Genomic DNA, 18,294 nt, shown 5'->3' with positions numbered 1-18,294 from the left:
CATATATATATATATATATATATATATATGTACATACACAACCTTCTTGACCTTTCCTTTTTTTATTTAACTATATTTATATTATAACTTACCTATACTAACTATATTTATATTAAAACTTTAACTATATCTTATATTTTAACTAAATAAAATAAAAGCTTATATAAATCTATTATAATTTCTTTTAAATTATTTCTCTATTTAAATTATAGTAATCATATATAAATCTTTATAGTTTTTTTAAAATTATATCTCTATTTAAATTATAGTAATCATAAAATGAATTTTAAATTCTTAATACTACTACCATAGTATTTTTTACAATTTGAGACTCAAAAATATTCTTTTAAAAACTTAACGAAATACATTCCATTTATCAAATACTAAAACAATATCTTCTCAAATAATTTACCTAAAACATTAACTCAAAAGTTTTTTTCCCAAAGTACTTACTGCTAATTTTTTTTTTAAAAAAAATATTAGAGGATCATGAAACGACCGGTCATGTAATTACAGGTAAAATATATCGACTAACGGCGTTTCGTCCCTTTCTGCATTTACTTCTCGGCTACCATTCTCAGATCTTCACTACGCTCCTTCTTCTGATTCAGCTCACAGGATCCGACCCGATTACAGTCAAACCGGACCCTACCTTCGCTTGATCCGAATTCAGGTAACTTACTTCCTTCACTCACTGCTTTAATTCACAGTAAAATCGACGAGTGATCGAGAATTGTTGTAGTTACGATTTGATAATGTGAAATTTGAGGTAAACTTTAAGATCAGTTACTTGTTCTTACTGCTTAATTCAAAGTAAAATCGAAGAGTCAATGGTAGACACATGTGATCGAGCACTGTGAATTGTTGTAGTTACAATATTGAAAATGTGAATTTTAAGGTATGCTAATAGTGAACTTTAAGATAAGTTACTTGTGCTCACTGCTTTTAATTTACAGTAAATTAATCGAAGAGTCAATTGTAGAAATATGTGATCGAGCACTATGAATTGTTGTAGTTACGATGTTGAAAATGTGAAATTTGAGGTATGCTAATAGTGAACTTTAAGATCAGTTACTTGTGCTCACTGCTTTTACGTCAGAGTAAATTAATCGAAGAGTCAATGGTCGAAAATGTTTGATCGAGAATTGTTGTAGTTACAATATTGTAAATTTGAATTTTGAGGTATGTGCTTAATAGTGAACTTTAAAATCAGTTACTTGTGCTCACTGCTTTTAAGTCAGAGTAAATTAATCGAAGAGTCAATGGTCGAAAATGTTTGATCGAGAATTGTTGTAGTTACAATATTGTAAATTTGAATTTTGAGGTATGTACTTAATAGTGAACTTTAAAATCAATTTCAGGGACTAAGCAGTTGGAGAGTAGTGAGGAAAATAAAAATGCAGCGAATACCGGCTACAATTGAGGAACAGTTGTTATCAAAAGCAATCAAAGAAGAATGTCCATGGGAGAATCTTCCGAAACGGCTTCAAGCCACATTAAATTCCAGAGAAGATTGGCACAGAAGGTTTGTTTGTTTCAATTTTTCCAAATCATTTTGTGTAGCCTACTGTTTTTGTCCAATTTTATTGTTGGAAGCTATTATTAATAATTGCATTAATTCTACTCAGCATGTTTATATTACACTTTGATTCACTCAAGATAAATCATGTTTATGGTGGAGCCTACTGCTTTCGTCCTATTTTGTGGTTGGAGCTATTATTAATAATTGCATTAATTCAACTAAGCATGTTTATGTTACTTCGCTAGTTATGTCACTTTGATTCACTCAGGATTTTGTTGTGTCTCGTATCGAAGCAAAAGATGCAAGCTTATAAATTTATTTGTGTTGAAGACATAATTAAGTAAAGAGAAGTGTCATATCTAATAGTTTAAGCTTTAGATGAGGTGGTCATACTTCAACACAGTATTAGAGCAGAGATTATGGTTTTGAATCTCACATCATCCTTTGTAAAAAAAAAAAAAAAATGTGCTTGACCCATGAGAAAGAATGGGGCTTGTCAGCACATGATGGAATGAGTTGAAGATGTAATTGAATGAAAGAAAATATGTTCGGAGGGGGATTTTAGGATGATGCAATGCAGTCAACTTTCTAGCATGCTTGAAGTTCAGTGTCACAAATCTATTGAACTTGTGTAGGATTTATTGACTTCGGGTGTAACTTTTTGTATGAGCTTCTGCAATTAAGTATGAAGTCAATAGGTCTACATGAGGTTATCACTCTTGGATGAACTTGTAATGATGCGTAATGAGTTTGGAATAATTGTGTTTATTAGGACAGCCTAGGTTCATTTCAAAGTGGAATGCTAAACAGTTGTGAGTGGTGAGATAGTTCAAGAAACATTTGACGTCTGGTGTTAAAGTTAGGAGGTCAACCAGCTGTAACATTTCATGAACACTCTTTTTTGAACTTTAAGGATAAAGTTTGATCCCAAGAATGTGCATTTTGTGATCATTAATCCACTTTTATATTATTGTGTTGTGGTTTAACATCGTGGACTCACTGTAAGTTGACTATTTGTACACTGGACCTACCACAACCCTCTTCGTCTATTCTGACTAGGAACGGAAATGCAACCTTCACACAAGTGAATTCACATATAGAGAACCCCTAAATGGGTCCGAATAGAGCAGGATATATAGAGGATTCATACCGCCACCAACTGGTTCGGGATTGAGGATTAGTTTTTTTTTTGATAAGGTAATATTTTATTAAAACAAAAAAAGTAAAACAAGTACCAAGATGGGACAGGATACAAAAGTCCGACTACCACCACTGACACGACAAAACTACGAATCTCCTATCTCTTCTAGAAAGTTCATATATTGCTCCGTATTTTCCATGACACTCCATTTACACCAATTGAGGATTAGTTTATTGATTGGTTAACTGGTATAGCATTGCCAACTCCGTATCGACGCCTCACTACTATTTTCCTTATCCTTTCATTTTTAAATTAACGGCTAAGCTATTTCATAACCTGAGCTTTCCTTAACCAGCTGACCTTACTTTGTAACCTTAGCCTCTCTTTCTTTGTATTTTTCTAGTTCGACTAAGTGACTTTATTAACCTCAACATACTTTTTTTCTTACTGTAGCATAGGCCGTCACCACTTCAAACGGCCGCCTCCCCCACCCCTCTTTTTTTGAATTAGAAAGGGCAGGGTCTTCCTTATTCAGGGGGATGAAAGAGAAATAAAGGGATCAAATGGCCTTATGATTGGAGAGAGAAGGGGCGTGCTTGGTGCGTCACTGGGTCAGTGGGGGAACCCGTAGGAAGGGGGGATGACCCATTGAATTCCATCAGAAATCGGCAACATGAACACAAATGAAATCTTGAATTGCGTATAAAAAGAAAACGAACCACTTCTATTCTCAATTCTAGATCATTATCTGGAATAGTATAACCGTCAAAAAGGAGTGACTGTTCATCGGAACTGTTATAGTCCGATAGTCATAAGGTAGGATTAACGCCCGCCTCCCCACTAACTGTACTTGCAGGTTTCCCTACAAAAAGCTCTCCATGCCTACTCTTAGAAAAAACACTAGTTTTCTTTAGTTAGGTAATTCTCCCGACCGTAAGACCCTTGGCAAGACTACACTCTAATATCTTGTTTCATGAAGTTTTGAATTAGGCTTAGGTGAGATAAGATACACCACTCTAATATCTTGTTTCATGAAGTTTTGAATCAGGTTTAGTATTTTTGTTGTGTACGATGATCAATAAGAGTGATCACTATTAGAATTTGGAATACATAAACTGATTCAGGGCTAAATATGATACTTGTAAATGCTTCATTATAGATAATTCTTTGCTCATGGACCATCACCAGCTATTCTTGCATTTAGTAATTTACGTTGCTTCTATATTCTACTGACTGGGGTTTATGCAGGATAATTGAACATTGCATAAAGAAGAGACTCATGTGGAATACTTGCTTTGCTCGTAAAGTGTGTAGAGAAGCTGAATACTATGAAGAAATGTTGCGGTATCTCCGAAGGAACTTGGCGGTGTGTATCATGTGGAAATTGTTTCTCATCCTTTTTACTATAAAGTTGTTGATAGAGATATTACTCAAAAAAAAAGTCCGGCTAAGAAAAAGTAGTGACAATGAAAGAAGAAAAAAATATGTTTTTAACTAATATAAATTTTTTCCTTAGAAGATTCTTGTTCTATACAAGAAGAAGACACATTTTTAGATGCCTATTCTGATTAATAAGTGGACAGAGTTCCAACTAAAGAAGCTATTTACTTTTCAATGTTTCAATCAGTTTATATCTTACATGACATGTTTTAGGTTTTGAAATCAGTATTCATGTGATATATCTCCAACTTAGATAATCATATGTTTTTCGTGACTCGAGTGTGCATAGCTCCTTAAGTTCTTACGTAGTAAAAAAAAAAAGGCAGCCCGGTGCACTAAGCTCCCGCTATGCGCAGGGTCCGGGGAAGGGCCGGACCATAAGGGTCTATTGTACGCAGCCTTACCTTGCATTTTTGCAAGAGACTGTTTCCACGGCTCGAACCCGTGACCTCCTGGTCACATGGCAGCAACTTTATCAGTTACGTAAGTTCTTACGTAGTGAATACTAAAAATGTGTATCGTTTTAATCGTGAATTATCTTTTCAATTTTTCACTGTATTGGTTTCGGAGATATAAATTGCAAGTCATTAGAAAGTCGGTTGAAGTCATAAAGTAAGCTTGTTTTTGTTGTGAGAGATGGTAATCAAAAGACCCTTGTGGTCCGGCCCTTCCCCGGACCCCGCGCATAGCGGGAGCTTTAGTGCACCGGGCTGCCCCTTTAGATGGTAATCAAAAGAATTAGGCAGAGACAATACTTAGCATCATTTACTAAATAAGAAAGACTTATGAGCAACTGTTTTATAGTCTCTTTGCTTCTTTCTTTTTCTTTTTTTTTTTTTTTTTGGGGGTTGTTGGTTGGGGGGGGGGTGAACTAAAAAGAATAGTGCGTGTTAGAACTTTTGGGCATAGTTAAGGCCCTTGCTTTTGGACAGAAGTACATATGTGCCTACATAGACTCCTTCACTTTTGATGCTGGTTTTTTGTTTTTTTATTTGTTCTCTATTTGTTTTTGATGCTTCTGAAGCATACAATTCTATAAACAGAGTTGGTGCACTTTCTTCTTATTTAATCTCCTGATATTTTTTTTTAATCTCCTGATATTAAAGATGACATATCATCAATTAGAGAAATTATTAGTAGAAGAGAGAAGAAATTAGAGTAAAAGATGTACAGGTGAAGATAATGAGAAATTTTAGTTAAAGCCTGATTCTTTGTTTCCTTCAAGACATGTCAAAGTTATGCCTTGGATATGCACCTTAGGAGTTGGGACTGCTGCAGAATAATTTAATGTCATTATGTTCTATTTGCAGCTTTTTCCATATCACCTTGCCGAGTACGTTTGCCGTGTCATGAGGGTGTCTCCTTTCAGATACTACTGTGACATGATTTTTGAAGTCATGAAAAATGGTATAGCCTCCTATCATGTTAGTTCAGAATTGACTATTGAGGGTGTATTTTCTTTTCTCTAACTTAAAGTATAGAGTCTGATGCTGTATAGCATACTTGGATTATGTCCTAAATTCTCTTTGCTTAAGATGATTGTTATAGCTTTCCTCTGGACGGTTGTGCAAGTTTATATCCAGCTTAAATGCTTGCACTTTTACTTACTAATTTGAGGCTATTATTTCTGGAAGAGAACTCTTTGAATGGGCTTAATAGTTCTATTGTGCTTTTGACACAGGATCTGCTCCTGAACAAAAAATTTCAGCAGCATTCACCCCCCCCCCCCCCCCGCCCGGTGTGACTACTGCAGTATGAGCATCAGGAATGCTGTGTTCCTCTTGTATATGTTTTTGCGTATTCTTTGTCAATAAAAGATGGTCCTACATCTCATTTTGACAACATTTGATTAAGCATGGAGTTTAAGATATTAATTTGGCTGGTGTATTATGTTAGTAGTAGTGGATAACAATATTAAAAAAATGGTTAACAAGTCCAGTAGATGGAGACATACCTTAGCTTAAATAACTGAATAGTTAAATATTTGGACTCTTGAAACTTTTGAAAGTTGTAAGATGATATTGTTTGTGGAATAAGTTAACATTTTTGGACATTTCAAAACAGAGAGGATGTGATATAAATTAATATGGAGGGAGTATTTACTCATCTTTAATTAGCATACTCTAGTAGTGTCATATGCACTATGTTGCGCTCTATAGTCTCTTTATTAAAAATAATTACCGAACATGTGCCTTCGAAGAATTATTTGGTGTTTACTGTCAAATGTTTATACCAAGATTTCCTCACAGTTTTCTGCATTTGACTGTTGATTCTATGCATAATTGGATTACAAATGTTAATGTGTCCTTACTTCTTGCTCCGCAGAAATTTCAGGTTCTTTGCAATTGATACCAGTCTAATGGGGTTTCTGACTCTCTGTTATGATGAATGCAGAACAACCCTATGACAGCATCCCAAATTTTAGTGCTGCAGATGCCTTACGGCTTACTGGAATTGGAAGAAATGAATTTATTGACATCATGAACAAGTGCAGATCTAAGGTATGGTCCAATAAAAGTTACCAGTGTTCGAATTTATTGCGACAGATTTTCATAAAGGTTTTGATGTTCTATGAAAGCAAGCTTTCTTAAACTTATACTCCCTCTGTTTCAATTTATGTGAACCTATTTCCTTTTTAAACTTTGACACCTTGGAAATAGGTTCACATAGAAAATCAGAGTCCTGAAGTTGGTCTTTTTGGGAGGTTTTGTAGGATTTATATCAGGTTTAAAACTGTTTTATGGTGTTTAGAATTAGGGTTATTTCGTGATGTCTTACTTGGTCATGATATTAGGGTCTTTGCAGAATAGTTTTGACTCATTATTTTATTTATTCTGTTACTCTAACACAAAAGCTGCCATTTCACAGATTATAGATGTTTCCATTGCTGCTTAATTTATCTCTTTTAGAGAATAGAATCCATTGTTATTTCTCAATTTCCTTTTGCTGTTAGTTTTCTCCACTGCTTGCTGCATCAAGCCAACAACTATGCTTGCAACTTTTACTAGCAATTATATTATCCATGATGTGGACTTTCTTGGCACATGATCAATTTCGCTTGCTGTTGGAAAAGAAAATTCTTTCCCATATTTTTTCACTGCTTCTGAATTACCTACGAAGTTCTTCCCTTTGTCCTGGTTTAGATGGCAGACTAGCTTGGAGCGGAAATTTTAATAGAAGTGATTAGACTAGTGAAACCCTCCAATGTTGCCCTTTAACTGAATAAGGTGATCATGTACGGTGGACCCACCAACATTAGTTACCAGCAGTAATCATTCTTGAGTTTAGTTTCTGCTAACCCATACACAAGTATGCCCACTTTCATGATCTCTTTGTGATAAATCAGAATCTTATTGACACCACACTGTGAATCCATGATGGTGTTACAACTATGTATCAAGATGCCCTCTGGGCTTCAAGTGGCAAAGGTTGAGGGATTTGACACCACACACTTAGGTCACGGGTTCGAGCCTTGCCCCATGCAAACTAAGCTTTGTATTTAAGTGGAGAAGGATAGAGGGGTGGACCCATTATCTCTGAGTTTCGAAGGCTGCAGTTGGTCCTAAGGGTTGCCCCGGACAGATTTCTCGGTCCAATAGAAATGTATAGAGATGAAGATTGGCTCAACTACCCTTAGCTAACAAATTGTTCCAGTCATCTATACAAGTGGGAATCTTCTCTTTACATCAAAAGAATACACGAAACAGAAATTCTTTCAAAGTTAGCTGTATCCATTTCACTACCATGAAACAATCTTCTATTTCTTTCTTCACAAACTGTCCAAAAAAAACATAATGGTATAGTTCTCCCGACAGCATTCCAGTCCTTCCAGAAGTTTTGTAGATCCTACTGCTTGTTAACGTCTCCTCTTTTCTGGGGTAATTCAAAAGAGGAAAGTACCAACACCGAGAGAATATGATACACGTTTTGTCTTGAATGATAAATGAAGGGTGCTGGTTGAATACCTTTGTCCTTTTGCTCAAATTGGTTGGTGTTCAGGGAAGATCTATTTATAATCTCACCCTTATAAGCTCTTTGGCTAATCTAGGGCTTTTCTTCTTGTTTGTTTAATTTAATTTCAGTTATTTTGGATCTTGGCAGAAAATTATGTGGAAGCTAAACAAATCAATAGCGAAAGAACTATTGCCTACACAACCAGTGGACTTTGTTATTGAGCCATGGTGGGGAGTTTGTCTTGTCAACTTTACCCTAGAAGAATTCAAGGCAAGTTGACATCTCGTTCAATTACTCACATTATTGAAGCTTCTTAGCTTTTATTATTGAAAAATTAAATTATTTGACATGCACCCAACAGTGTGGAGAAAAACTCACCAGAGGCAAAAATTACTGGGCGATTTCTTTCCATCGGCCTAAGCCTTGCTAGGCAGAGTAACCTGGTACCTGCATTGGTGGGAGATAGTAGGTACCCGGGGGAATAGTTGAGGTGTATGCAAGCTGACCCGAACACCACCATCATAAAAAAGATAAATTATTTGACTTTCTGACGTTGTAATTGACATATGACTTTTGTCCTCCTTTTGTTCTCTTTTTCATAGAAACTGACTGAAGAAGAAACGGCAACAATAGATAAAATCTGCAAGGAAGAAGCAAGCTCTTTCATTCTTTTCGATCCTGAAATTGTAAAGGGGCTTCATCGACGAGGACTAGTCTATTTTGATGTTCCTGTCTATCCTGATGATCGTTTTAAAGGTAATTCGAACATTTAGACAACTTTTTTGTTTCTATTTGTAATATTTTGAAATAAATCTATCAAAGTTTACGGCTCTTGGTTGTTCTTTCTTTGTTTTTTTTTGTTTGTTTTTTTTACCATCATCTAGTACATTACATGGGAGTTAATGGATATTGCATCTCAATTTTAAATTCATGTGAGCTCTTTCCGAATTCCAACCACCTACAAAGTGCAGAATAAAGTTGGTATTCTTTAACTTATCTTTTTCTTGGATCTAGTTGGTCCTATCCTCGAATCCTGTGCAAGCAAATATCTTAAGTAGTCTATTTATATTTGAGTTCGATTGCTTTTGCTACAACATGATGGCTTGTATATATCATGTTCATGTAACTTAATCCTGACTCCTTTCCCAAATTTACATTAATTTTCCTAAATTAGTCTGCGGTTAGGTCTACTTAAACCTTTCAATTGTAACCAAACAAAAACTTGCGTCTAACTTCTGAATTCCTTTCCCGCTCCACATATTGGAGCTGTGAGTTTCCATTCTGGCGAAAATATTTACTTGGCTATCAGGTCTCTTCGACAATTAAACTGAAACATATTTACCAAATAAAAGAACCTTCGCTCGTACATAAGGTGATATTTTTGATGTTCCAAAAAGACCTTACTTATACTAAGAAGGGAAAAGAGTTCCGAATGGAGCCTTATTCATCCCACAAATGCAATTGTTGCTTAATTTATCATGGTCAAGATACCCATATATATGTCTTCCATGACCTATTGGCCGTAATTCATATTTTACTATTAGAGCTTTGATGCTCTTCATATAGGATAAGGCATCATGTCTTGCTGAATTAGAAATTGAGCTTTTGCTAGAGATGAAGTCAGAAACAATTTGTTGAATGAAGAGATGGCACTCTTTCATACCTGTGGTTTAACTGTTCGTTAGTATATAATCATATATCAAATAAATTCTGCCTATGCTTGCACTTTTGTGCTATCTGTTGAATCCTTTCATCTGAGACTTTAGGTTGTTGATACACAAAATTTTGCAGTTTCAAGGCTCGAAGGATTTGTATCGAACCGAGAGCAGTCCTATGAAGATCCAATTGAGGAGTAAGGCACTTTCCATTAACTCAGGAATCTCAAATCATATTTCCATAGGGTATACACAGTGGTCCATACCTAATATGTCACCTTCATTATCCAGGTTGCTGTATGCTGTTTTTGTGGTTTCAAGTGAGAATTCAACTGTTGCTGAATTGGCTGCAACATTACAGGCCGATCTTTCTCAACTTCAAGCAGCTGCATCTTTTGCTTGCCGATTGGGTTGGGCTGTCAAACTAATAGACCCAGCATCTATTCTGCAAGACCTTAATGTTCCAGGGTCACCTAAGAGCCTTCTGAGTGACGAGGAAGATGGTTCTCGTGCCAGCTTGGGCTCGGCAAACGTGTCCGCTGATGGCAGTCCTTTTCAGCAAGTAGACATTCCATGGACAGAAAATAATAGCAGGACTTCTGGTTATGCTCGGGTTGCTTTTCTTGTTGATGCTAATATAACCTCTTATCTTATGATGGGATCTGTATCACCAGGTTTCTCTTCTCTCAACTGTATTTTCGTGTTCCTTATTCTCATAACCTTGACAAACCCCATAAAATAAATAGGTCCTTGAATGGTGATTCACTTCCATTCATTATACCTAATGCATCATAAAAAGCAATTTTCAACTGGTGTTTGTAAACAAAGTGTGAGTTTTTCCGATACGTATACCTACTGAAGTTTCTGTTGTGGATGTTATGGCTGGTTTATGTCAGCTGCAACTATTTATGTTTCTCGAAGTTCCTAATGAACTGCTACCGAGTTACTGCCAAGGAACAGTATAGTTATATGAAAGCCAGTTTTTCTGCAAGGAGAAAGCTTGGTTTATTCTTGGGGAAATGCCAGATCTTCCCAAAAAAAGTTTTAGTGATGTAATTAGAGATTAGCATCTTTCTGCCGCAGCTCAAGATTGTTTGTTCTGGGTTTAGGGCACCTTTCTTTTGCAGCTCAAAAATCTTTTCCCTGATTAGGTTGTAAGGACCTTACTTTTGCTCCGCAATATCTTCTGCAATGCATTTTTGAACTCTGAAGTAACCGTTTTGCAGGTCTAAAATCCCATGCGGTGACTTTGTATGAAGCGGGAAAACTAGGTCATGCTAGTATAGCAGATCTTTGTAAAGATTTGGGCACACTCGAGGGGACAAAATTTGAAGGTGAACTGCAAGAGTTTGCCAATCATGCGTTTAGCCTTCGGTGCGTCCTGGAATGTCTAACATCAGGTGGGGTTCCAGCTGAAGAAATAGAAAAGACCGGCACTATGTCTTCAAGAAGTGAGGATGCTAATTCAATGGCAAAGGATATTTCATTGTCTGAAAAATCAGAAGATAACCCTAAAGATATGTCTGAGCTAAATGATGAAGATTTGCTAAATTCTGTAACACCCAAAGTGCCTAAGAATGAAGAAATTCTATCAGGAACAAAATCTGAAGAAACAAATCAATCATACTGGGAGTTAAAACAGGAGATCAGTTCTGAGACTGATGAGAAATCAGTATCTGCTGACAACTTAGATGCTGATAAAGTGGTGAAGAAACAGATAAAATACCGCGTGGATATACTCCGCTGTGAAAGCTTGGCTGCTCTGTCACCGGCTACTTTAGATCGTCTGTTTCTGCGTGACTATGACATCGTCGTATCCATGGTTCCCCTTCCCCCTTCTTCAGTTTTGCCTGGACCAAAAGGCCCCGTTCATTTTGGACCTCCCTCCCATTCGTCTATGACACCCTGGATGAAATTGGTGCTATATTCTGCTACAGCTTTTGGACCTCTATCAGTTGTTCTGATGAAAGGTCACGTGTTAAGAATGCTTCCTGCGCCATTAGCTGGCTGTGAGAAAGCACTTCTATGGTCATGGGATGGATCTTCCATTGGAGGTTTGGGAGGGAAGCCTGAAGGGAATTTGGTAAAAGGAAGTATACTTTTACATTGTATAAACTCACTAATCAAGCATTCTGCTGTCCTTGTGCTTCCCCTCAGCAGATATGATCTTGATGAGGCAGGAAAAGTTGTTACTTTGGATATTCCCCTGCCCTTGAAGAACTCTGACGGTTCAACAGCTCAAGTAGCAGAGGAACTAGGATTGTCCTCCAAAGAAACTTCCAATCTGAATTCGCTATTAGCTTGTCTGTCTAACAAACTTAATTTTTGGACTATTGGTTTTATTCGCCTGTTAAGACTTTACAAAGATAGAGTCCAAGAAAATAGTGCACCTGATGATGAGAAGTATGAATGGGTTCCACTAAGTGTAGAATTTGGTATTCCACTGTTTAGTCCAAAGTTGTGCAATAGTATATGCAAGAGATTAGTTTCATCACAACTACTCCAAACAGATTTATTTGGAGAGCACCATGATGCAATGCAAGAGTTAAGAAAGAAATTGCGAGATGTTTGTGCTGAGTATCAGGCCACAGGTCCAACAGCGAAGCTCCTTTACCAGAAAGAGCAGCCAAAGGAATCATCCCGGCATCTTATGACCTATGCAAGTGGAAGGTGGAACCCCATTGTTGATCCTTCTTCTCCTATTTCTGGTGTCTCTAGCGAACACCACAGACTAAAACTTGCCCATCGACAGCGATCTCGAACAGAAGTTCTGAGTTTTGATGGCAATATTCTGAGGTGCATTTTGATCAATCTCTCTTACATTTCACAGATTGATTTTTTTTTTTCTGAGAATGGTAACTTTTAATTAAAGAAACATCAAGCACAAAAGAGTGTTGATGAGTGTAAAACCAAGATACAGACTCCAAAACAGTGAATAAAAACTTAAGCACTCTCCCTGACTAGACAAAAACTTACAGGGATGCTATGACATAGTATGGATTCACTATCATTCACAGGACATCGTTTACTCCAAAAAAGAAAAAGCAATATACAATTTAAATTTGATTTTCTGTGTGGAGTCCTTTGTATCCTCAAACCACCTAGTGTTCCTTTCTTTCCAAACTGTCCACCAAATGCATGCAGGAATGAGTTTCCGCCAGTCCTTTTGCTTAACCTCTTCAACCAGGCCATTCCAGCATCTCATGAGATCCACTATATTCTCTGCATATTCCAGCTCAGACCAACCATGCTAAAAAACATGTGCCATAACTGGGCTGTGACAATACAATGCAGAGACAGATTAGAGTTACCTTCAGCTTCTTTTTCACTTAAATAACATCTGGAAATCAGCTGGTAGCCCTTCTCATTAGTCTATTTTGAGTCAGACATGCTTTCCTACCCACTAGCGAAACAAAGCATAATAGCTTAAAAGGTGCATTCACTTTCCAAATTTGTCTCCATCACCAATTCCCATCATCTTGGTGGATTCCCAGCATAATGTTATGAGCTGATTTAACTGAAAACAACTTGGAGCTTGATCCTTTCCATGCCAAAGAGTCTTCACTATCTGTGAGGCCTTGTATCTGCTCCAATTGATTCAACAAACCAGCAGCCTTTCTAACTTTCCAATCATTTAACCATCTTCTAAAGTTCATATTCAACCCTTGTTGCCCTCGTCTCTTCCACTGTAGCATGGGGATCAACTGCTAGCAAAAGTAGAGCAGGGTATTGGTGTTTTAAAAACATGCCCTGTCCAGTTATCATCCCAAAGAGCAGTCCTCTCCCATTACCTAATTTGATTTCTGTTTTACTGAAGAAGCATGGCCATATTGCAGATATTGATCTCCAATTGCTCACACTATAAGCAGTTTCGTTCTCCTTTGTGCACAACTGGGAGCATTGTTCATACCTGGCAAAAATAACCTTCCTCCCTTGGGCCTGATGTTCATTATTATATCTCCATAACCACTTGAGTGAGAGGCTACTATTATGTTGTCTCAAGTTTCTGATACCAAGGCCTCCTTGAGATTTGCTTAGGGTTCTATTTGGTTATACTTTTATTACTATATTTTTATATTTAGAATTTCCAACATATTGTACTTAAGCTTTTACAATTAGATGGCCTCTGTTGGACATCTACCAGATTGCACGTAAAAAATATTTTGTTTTAACCTCCCTTATCACAAAAAAAAGTTGTTCTAACCTTGAGACTTGGCTTGTGTTGCTTGAACAGTTATAAATGACTGCTAAGTTTTTAGAATATTGAGTGAGTCTAACATCCCTCACTTTGGATTCTTTTCTCGGTTGATACTTCATGGCAATCTACACTCTGCAAGATAGGCCTCTATAGAATCTGGATAACTCATTGCACCTGAAAAAAATGAGGATGGACAACAAAGGTTCCTTAACAAGAACAGTAGTAAAACCAATCCATAGGATAATTTGCTGTAGTGAATCATTTTTAGACGCTTGTGTAACTTTGTTTCTGAAGCAGAAAGGCATTGCTTGGAAATTCGGAATGGCTCATATATTTTCCTCTTTCTAAGTTTCTGTAATCATGCTTTTCAAATGAACTTGCAGATCATATGCTCTGACCCCCGTTTACGAGGCTGCCACCAGGCCGGTTGAGGAATCTCCCTCAGTAACTACTGCTAAGGTTGAAAAAGATGATGCTGAGAATAAAGAAGAGATTTATCCTGGTGTAAACCTTCTATTTGATGGATCTGAGCTGCGTCCATTTGAGATAGGTTCTTGTTTGCAGGCTCGTCAACCTGTGTCTTTAATTGCTGAGGCCTCTGCAACATCTGCTATTTTTTCAGTCAAATAGGGTTAACAAGGGATATCTTCAATGTTTATGTAAGAAAGAAGTGCTCTAGTGACCAAATTTTCGAGAGTATCATTGGCTACCGGACCGTGCTTTGCTATTGTCTGTCCTTACATTGACTTGATGACAACATGGGAAGGTATTGAGGTAACAAAAGAAACTTTGCGAATTTCTTCTGTTTTAGCTATGCTTTTACTAAAAAGTGAATCTCGACCTGCTAGAGGTGCTAGGCTGCTAGCTACTTCAAAGTCAAGTATTGTAGGTCCAAAAACGTGTAATCTCAATAGCCTTGTTATACCTAAGTCTATTTTTCACTCTATTTGAGCTACAATATCTGTTTTGTTTCCTTGTTGAATCTTTTGTACTTCATGGCCTTCTAGAATTTGTGTCAGATGAGGTGCTTATCTGTTACTTCTTACTAACACAGAGAGTGCTGTTGTGCAACAGTCCGGTGCAAATGTTCAGAGAAGGTGGTTAATAGGGCTTTTAAGTCAAATGAAGCAAAAAGAGGCTCGAAAGCTTTTTGGAAAGCGAAGCTTCCGGTTACTTGTATCGTATCTTGAAGCTACAAGTTGCTTTAAGTCATGTTATTACCATGTATTTACTCGGTTTCCAACATATAAGCCTTCTGTCGAGGAAGTAAAGGGTTGATATGAGGCCAAATTCTGCATATTGCTAAGCTTAGCATTCCCCATTTTTCTTGTTTTCTTCTTTGATCCCCTTTCTCTTTCCCTCATCTTGCCTTCTCTTACATGCTAAGCCTGCATAAGTTTTCATGAACTCTCAAAAATTTTGAGGAGCTGCCATGTTGGAAGTTTTTAATTTTCATAAACCTACAAGTTTTGATCATGTATAGAGATTTCAGTGGCTGTAACCTTTCTCAAAAAAATGTATTGAAAGTCATTGCTGGGTGAGATCCTGAAAGTTGCCTGCAGATGCTCACTTTTTAATCTAGGCTTACTGAACCAGTCTTACCACAACTGAGAGCTGTCTTACCCAGGGGCGGAGCTAGCCCTTCGGGTGTGGGTTCGGCCGAACCATATATTTGTATTAAATTTTTATTAAATACGTACAAATTATTAATTTAGACCCCAGTAACTTTAAAGAATTATAACTTCGAACCCACAAGCTTCAAATCCTGGCTCCGCCTCTGGTCTTACCCAATTTTTTTTAAAAAAATAAGAGAACCTCCCCTCGCAATTATTGGGGTACCCCTTCTCAGAAGAGTTTAAACCCTGAGAGGTATTTATACTCTTTTTTCACCTTTCTTTCATGACTATGATTCATTGATCTGTTGAAAGTACATCTGCTGGTACATTCCTTTGACTCTTTGCTAATGTTCAAAACTAGGATTTGTCTTCTCTTTGTATCATCGGAAGGGCTTTACTGAATGGAGAGTGTGTTTTTCCTTGCAAGTAGCTGTTTTTGATTTGGATGGAATACGATACAAAGCTCTAGCTTATGTACTCTTATGGCTAATACTTGGTAGATGTAAAAAATGTAGGACCTTGTTTTCCTTAATTTTGAAATGGATGAAAGAATGGGATATAGGTATCTCTATGCTTCAGTTTGCAAAAGTGTCCTCGTGGAATGTTTCTGTTTACAAGTTGTCTCTTGACACTTATTTCTTCTTGTTTCACTTGCAGATGGTGCTTTCAATTTGCGGGGTTGATGCGGGTATTATGGTGAGGAATTCTGTTATTTTGTAGAAGAGAAAACCATGTGTACTCATAGATGGAGCTATGGTCACAAATTAGTCAAGCAACAAAGAGCTGTCGATTCCAATATTGCACATAAGAAAAGAATGAAATGAAAGGTGAAAAAATCAAACAGTTGTATAATGTATACTATGAAATTAAGGCTTTTGCATAATGAGGAACTAAACGAAGATGTTGCTGATGTGCCACATTTATTTCCTTGTGTATCTACTGCTATCTGAACATCTCATCAGCTGAGCATTGATGTTTAAGGCTCCATTTTTATTCAAAGGAGCTCGGAGAAACTAAGTTTTGAACATTTGATATGGTGTAATTAAGAAAAAAAAGTTAAACATTCAAGGATTGTCAAACGAAGTTGCGATTGCAAATATTTTGCGTTTTGCCTTTTGGTTTTATGGAAAACAATGTGTAAATGGTTTTGAGAGAAATTTTTGTGGATGAATTGTGGTATTTAGTTTTATGGAAAAGAAAACAATTATTGTCTGAACAGTACCCCCATTTTCATTAATTTGCTAACTTTGTTTCTAACATCAAACTTCTGTAATTTTACCCAATGAACTATATATCCATGATGTTTTTCAGGTTAATTGTATGTTGGTGTATTTTCTTGCTCATGGATTTCCTGTTCAATAAATGAAATCTGTTCAAAATGGCTGTCCTGTCCTAGAAAGTCAAAATGGCTCAAGCTCAATAATGCTTCATTGATTGGGCTTTAACATGGTATGTTTCCCATGCATGTACAACATCCTTTCATTGGAATGACATCCCAACTAAATAAAGCAAATATTTTTTAGGTCAAATCCATCGATAAACATTAAGCCGTCCACTTCTTTTCACCAAAGACTATAAAGTGGCCCTTCGTTCCATTTAGAGATTTTCGAGGTGGGTCATTCCTATTCCACGTAGACACTTTTTGCACCGTTATCGAAACAAACCAACACGGCCGTCTCCTACGTGGATTAAGTGGCCAATTAAATTGTGCGGCTCATTTAAATTGTGCCAACTCATTTTAATTGTAAATTCCAATTTGTAAATTCGTGGAGTTTTGACCATTAAAAATTGGCGCTTTAGGCCGGTTGGATGTGTAATGAGGTGGCGCCCTTTGTGTTGGTTTTGCTCCGCCAATTGCAAAAAGTGTCTAAGTGGAATAGGAACGACCCACCGTTCGTTTAAATTAAGCAAGGTCACTTTAAAGGAAAGTTAAGTAGACGACGCAGTGCGTGACAGGTTTGGCCTATTTTTTAAACTTTCTTTCCAAAGTGTCCATGCTGGGTGAAAAAAGTACAAGCATACTCTAGACAAAGAGAGTATGAGAACCAACCCATTTGTTCAGGTAGTTATGGACATTAAATACAAACGTCTCACGGTAACCAGATAAAGTGAGATCGATTTTTTCCAGATTGTTAAAGAAACAGTGCCAACACCTCTGAGTAATCGGATACGTCAACAACAACTACGTCTCAGTCCCAAATAAGTTGGACTCAGCATAATCGGACACATAAAGATGGTTAGATTGTTGATGGTGAATAATCAGAGCTAGAGCCAAATACAGGATCTTGAACCAGTGAGATCAGACTAAGTACATTTATACTAAATGCATACAGTTTCTTCATAGAGTTTTCAAGATATTTCCTTGTGAAGTTTGGTTGCAACATCTGTTACCACTTTTGGTTTAAGTGGACAACCAGCAAATATACATCTACATAAATTAGCTAATCGACTCTGTGGACATTATTTTAAGAATCTATATTGAACATCTTGCCAGTTCACCAAAGAAGGGGGGGGTTGCAATTTTTATTACATCTACATAAATTAGCTAATTGACTCTGCGGACAGTATTTTAAGAATCTGTATTGAACATCTTGCCAGTTCACCAAAGAAGAGGTGGGGGGGGGGGGGGGTTGCAATTTTTATTGTACTTGTTCCTGGCTGTTAAAACTAGATCCGATTGTAAAGGACTTGATCTTGGTGGTGAGGCAATAGCTTACCAAGACAATGCTCATTTCATATATGTAGATAGTTCCTGGCTGTTAAGATCT

The 18,294-nt window shown here is 37.0% G+C and overlaps 1 protein-coding gene across 3 annotated transcripts; it reads left to right on the top strand.

The window, feature by feature from the left end:
* The first annotated feature begins 584 nt into the window (after positions 1-584).
* LOC132033680 (uncharacterized) lies at positions 585-16,742 on the top strand. 3 transcript variants are annotated; one of them, XM_059423724.1, is made up of 12 exons: positions 585-673; positions 1,362-1,525; positions 3,912-4,029; positions 5,414-5,510; positions 6,498-6,604; positions 8,205-8,327; positions 8,660-8,813; positions 9,849-9,909; positions 10,004-10,386; positions 10,939-12,508; positions 14,294-14,676; positions 16,184-16,742. In XM_059423724.1, exons 2-11 carry the CDS (start codon positions 1,398-1,400, stop codon positions 14,538-14,540), a joined length of 2,988 nt encoding a protein of 995 aa, XP_059279707.1. In that variant the 5' UTR covers positions 585-673; positions 1,362-1,397; the 3' UTR covers positions 14,541-14,676; positions 16,184-16,742. The 3 variants fall into 3 exon arrangements, with proteins under 3 accessions (XP_059279707.1, XP_059279706.1, XP_059279708.1); XM_059423723.1 differs by having other exon boundaries at positions 14,294-14,684; XM_059423725.1 differs by lacking the exons at positions 585-673; positions 1,362-1,525; positions 3,912-4,029 and having other exon boundaries at positions 6,429-6,604; positions 14,294-14,684.
* Positions 16,743-18,294: the final 1,552 nt, after the last annotated feature.

This window comes from Lycium ferocissimum, chromosome 10 (assembly GCF_029784015.1).
Source record: "Lycium ferocissimum isolate CSIRO_LF1 chromosome 10, AGI_CSIRO_Lferr_CH_V1, whole genome shotgun sequence".
Lineage (NCBI taxonomy): Eukaryota > Viridiplantae > Streptophyta > Magnoliopsida > Solanales > Solanaceae > Lycium > Lycium ferocissimum.
Note: the sequence above shows the minus strand (reverse complement) of the source record. Positions and strands in the feature narration are given on the sequence as shown.

Excerpts from the sequence above, each read along its gene's own strand:
- LOC132033680 (XM_059423724.1), top strand. The coding sequence starts at position 1,398 with ATGCAGCGAATACCGGCTACAATTGAGGAACAGTTGTTATCAAAAGCA. Across the intron at positions 1,526-3,911 it reads AGAGAAGATTGGCACAGAAG|GATAATTGAACATTGCATAA; the intron begins GTTTGTTTGTTT and ends GGGTTTATGCAG. Across the intron at positions 12,509-14,293 it reads TTTGATGGCAATATTCTGAG|ATCATATGCTCTGACCCCCG; the intron begins GTGCATTTTGAT and ends ATGAACTTGCAG.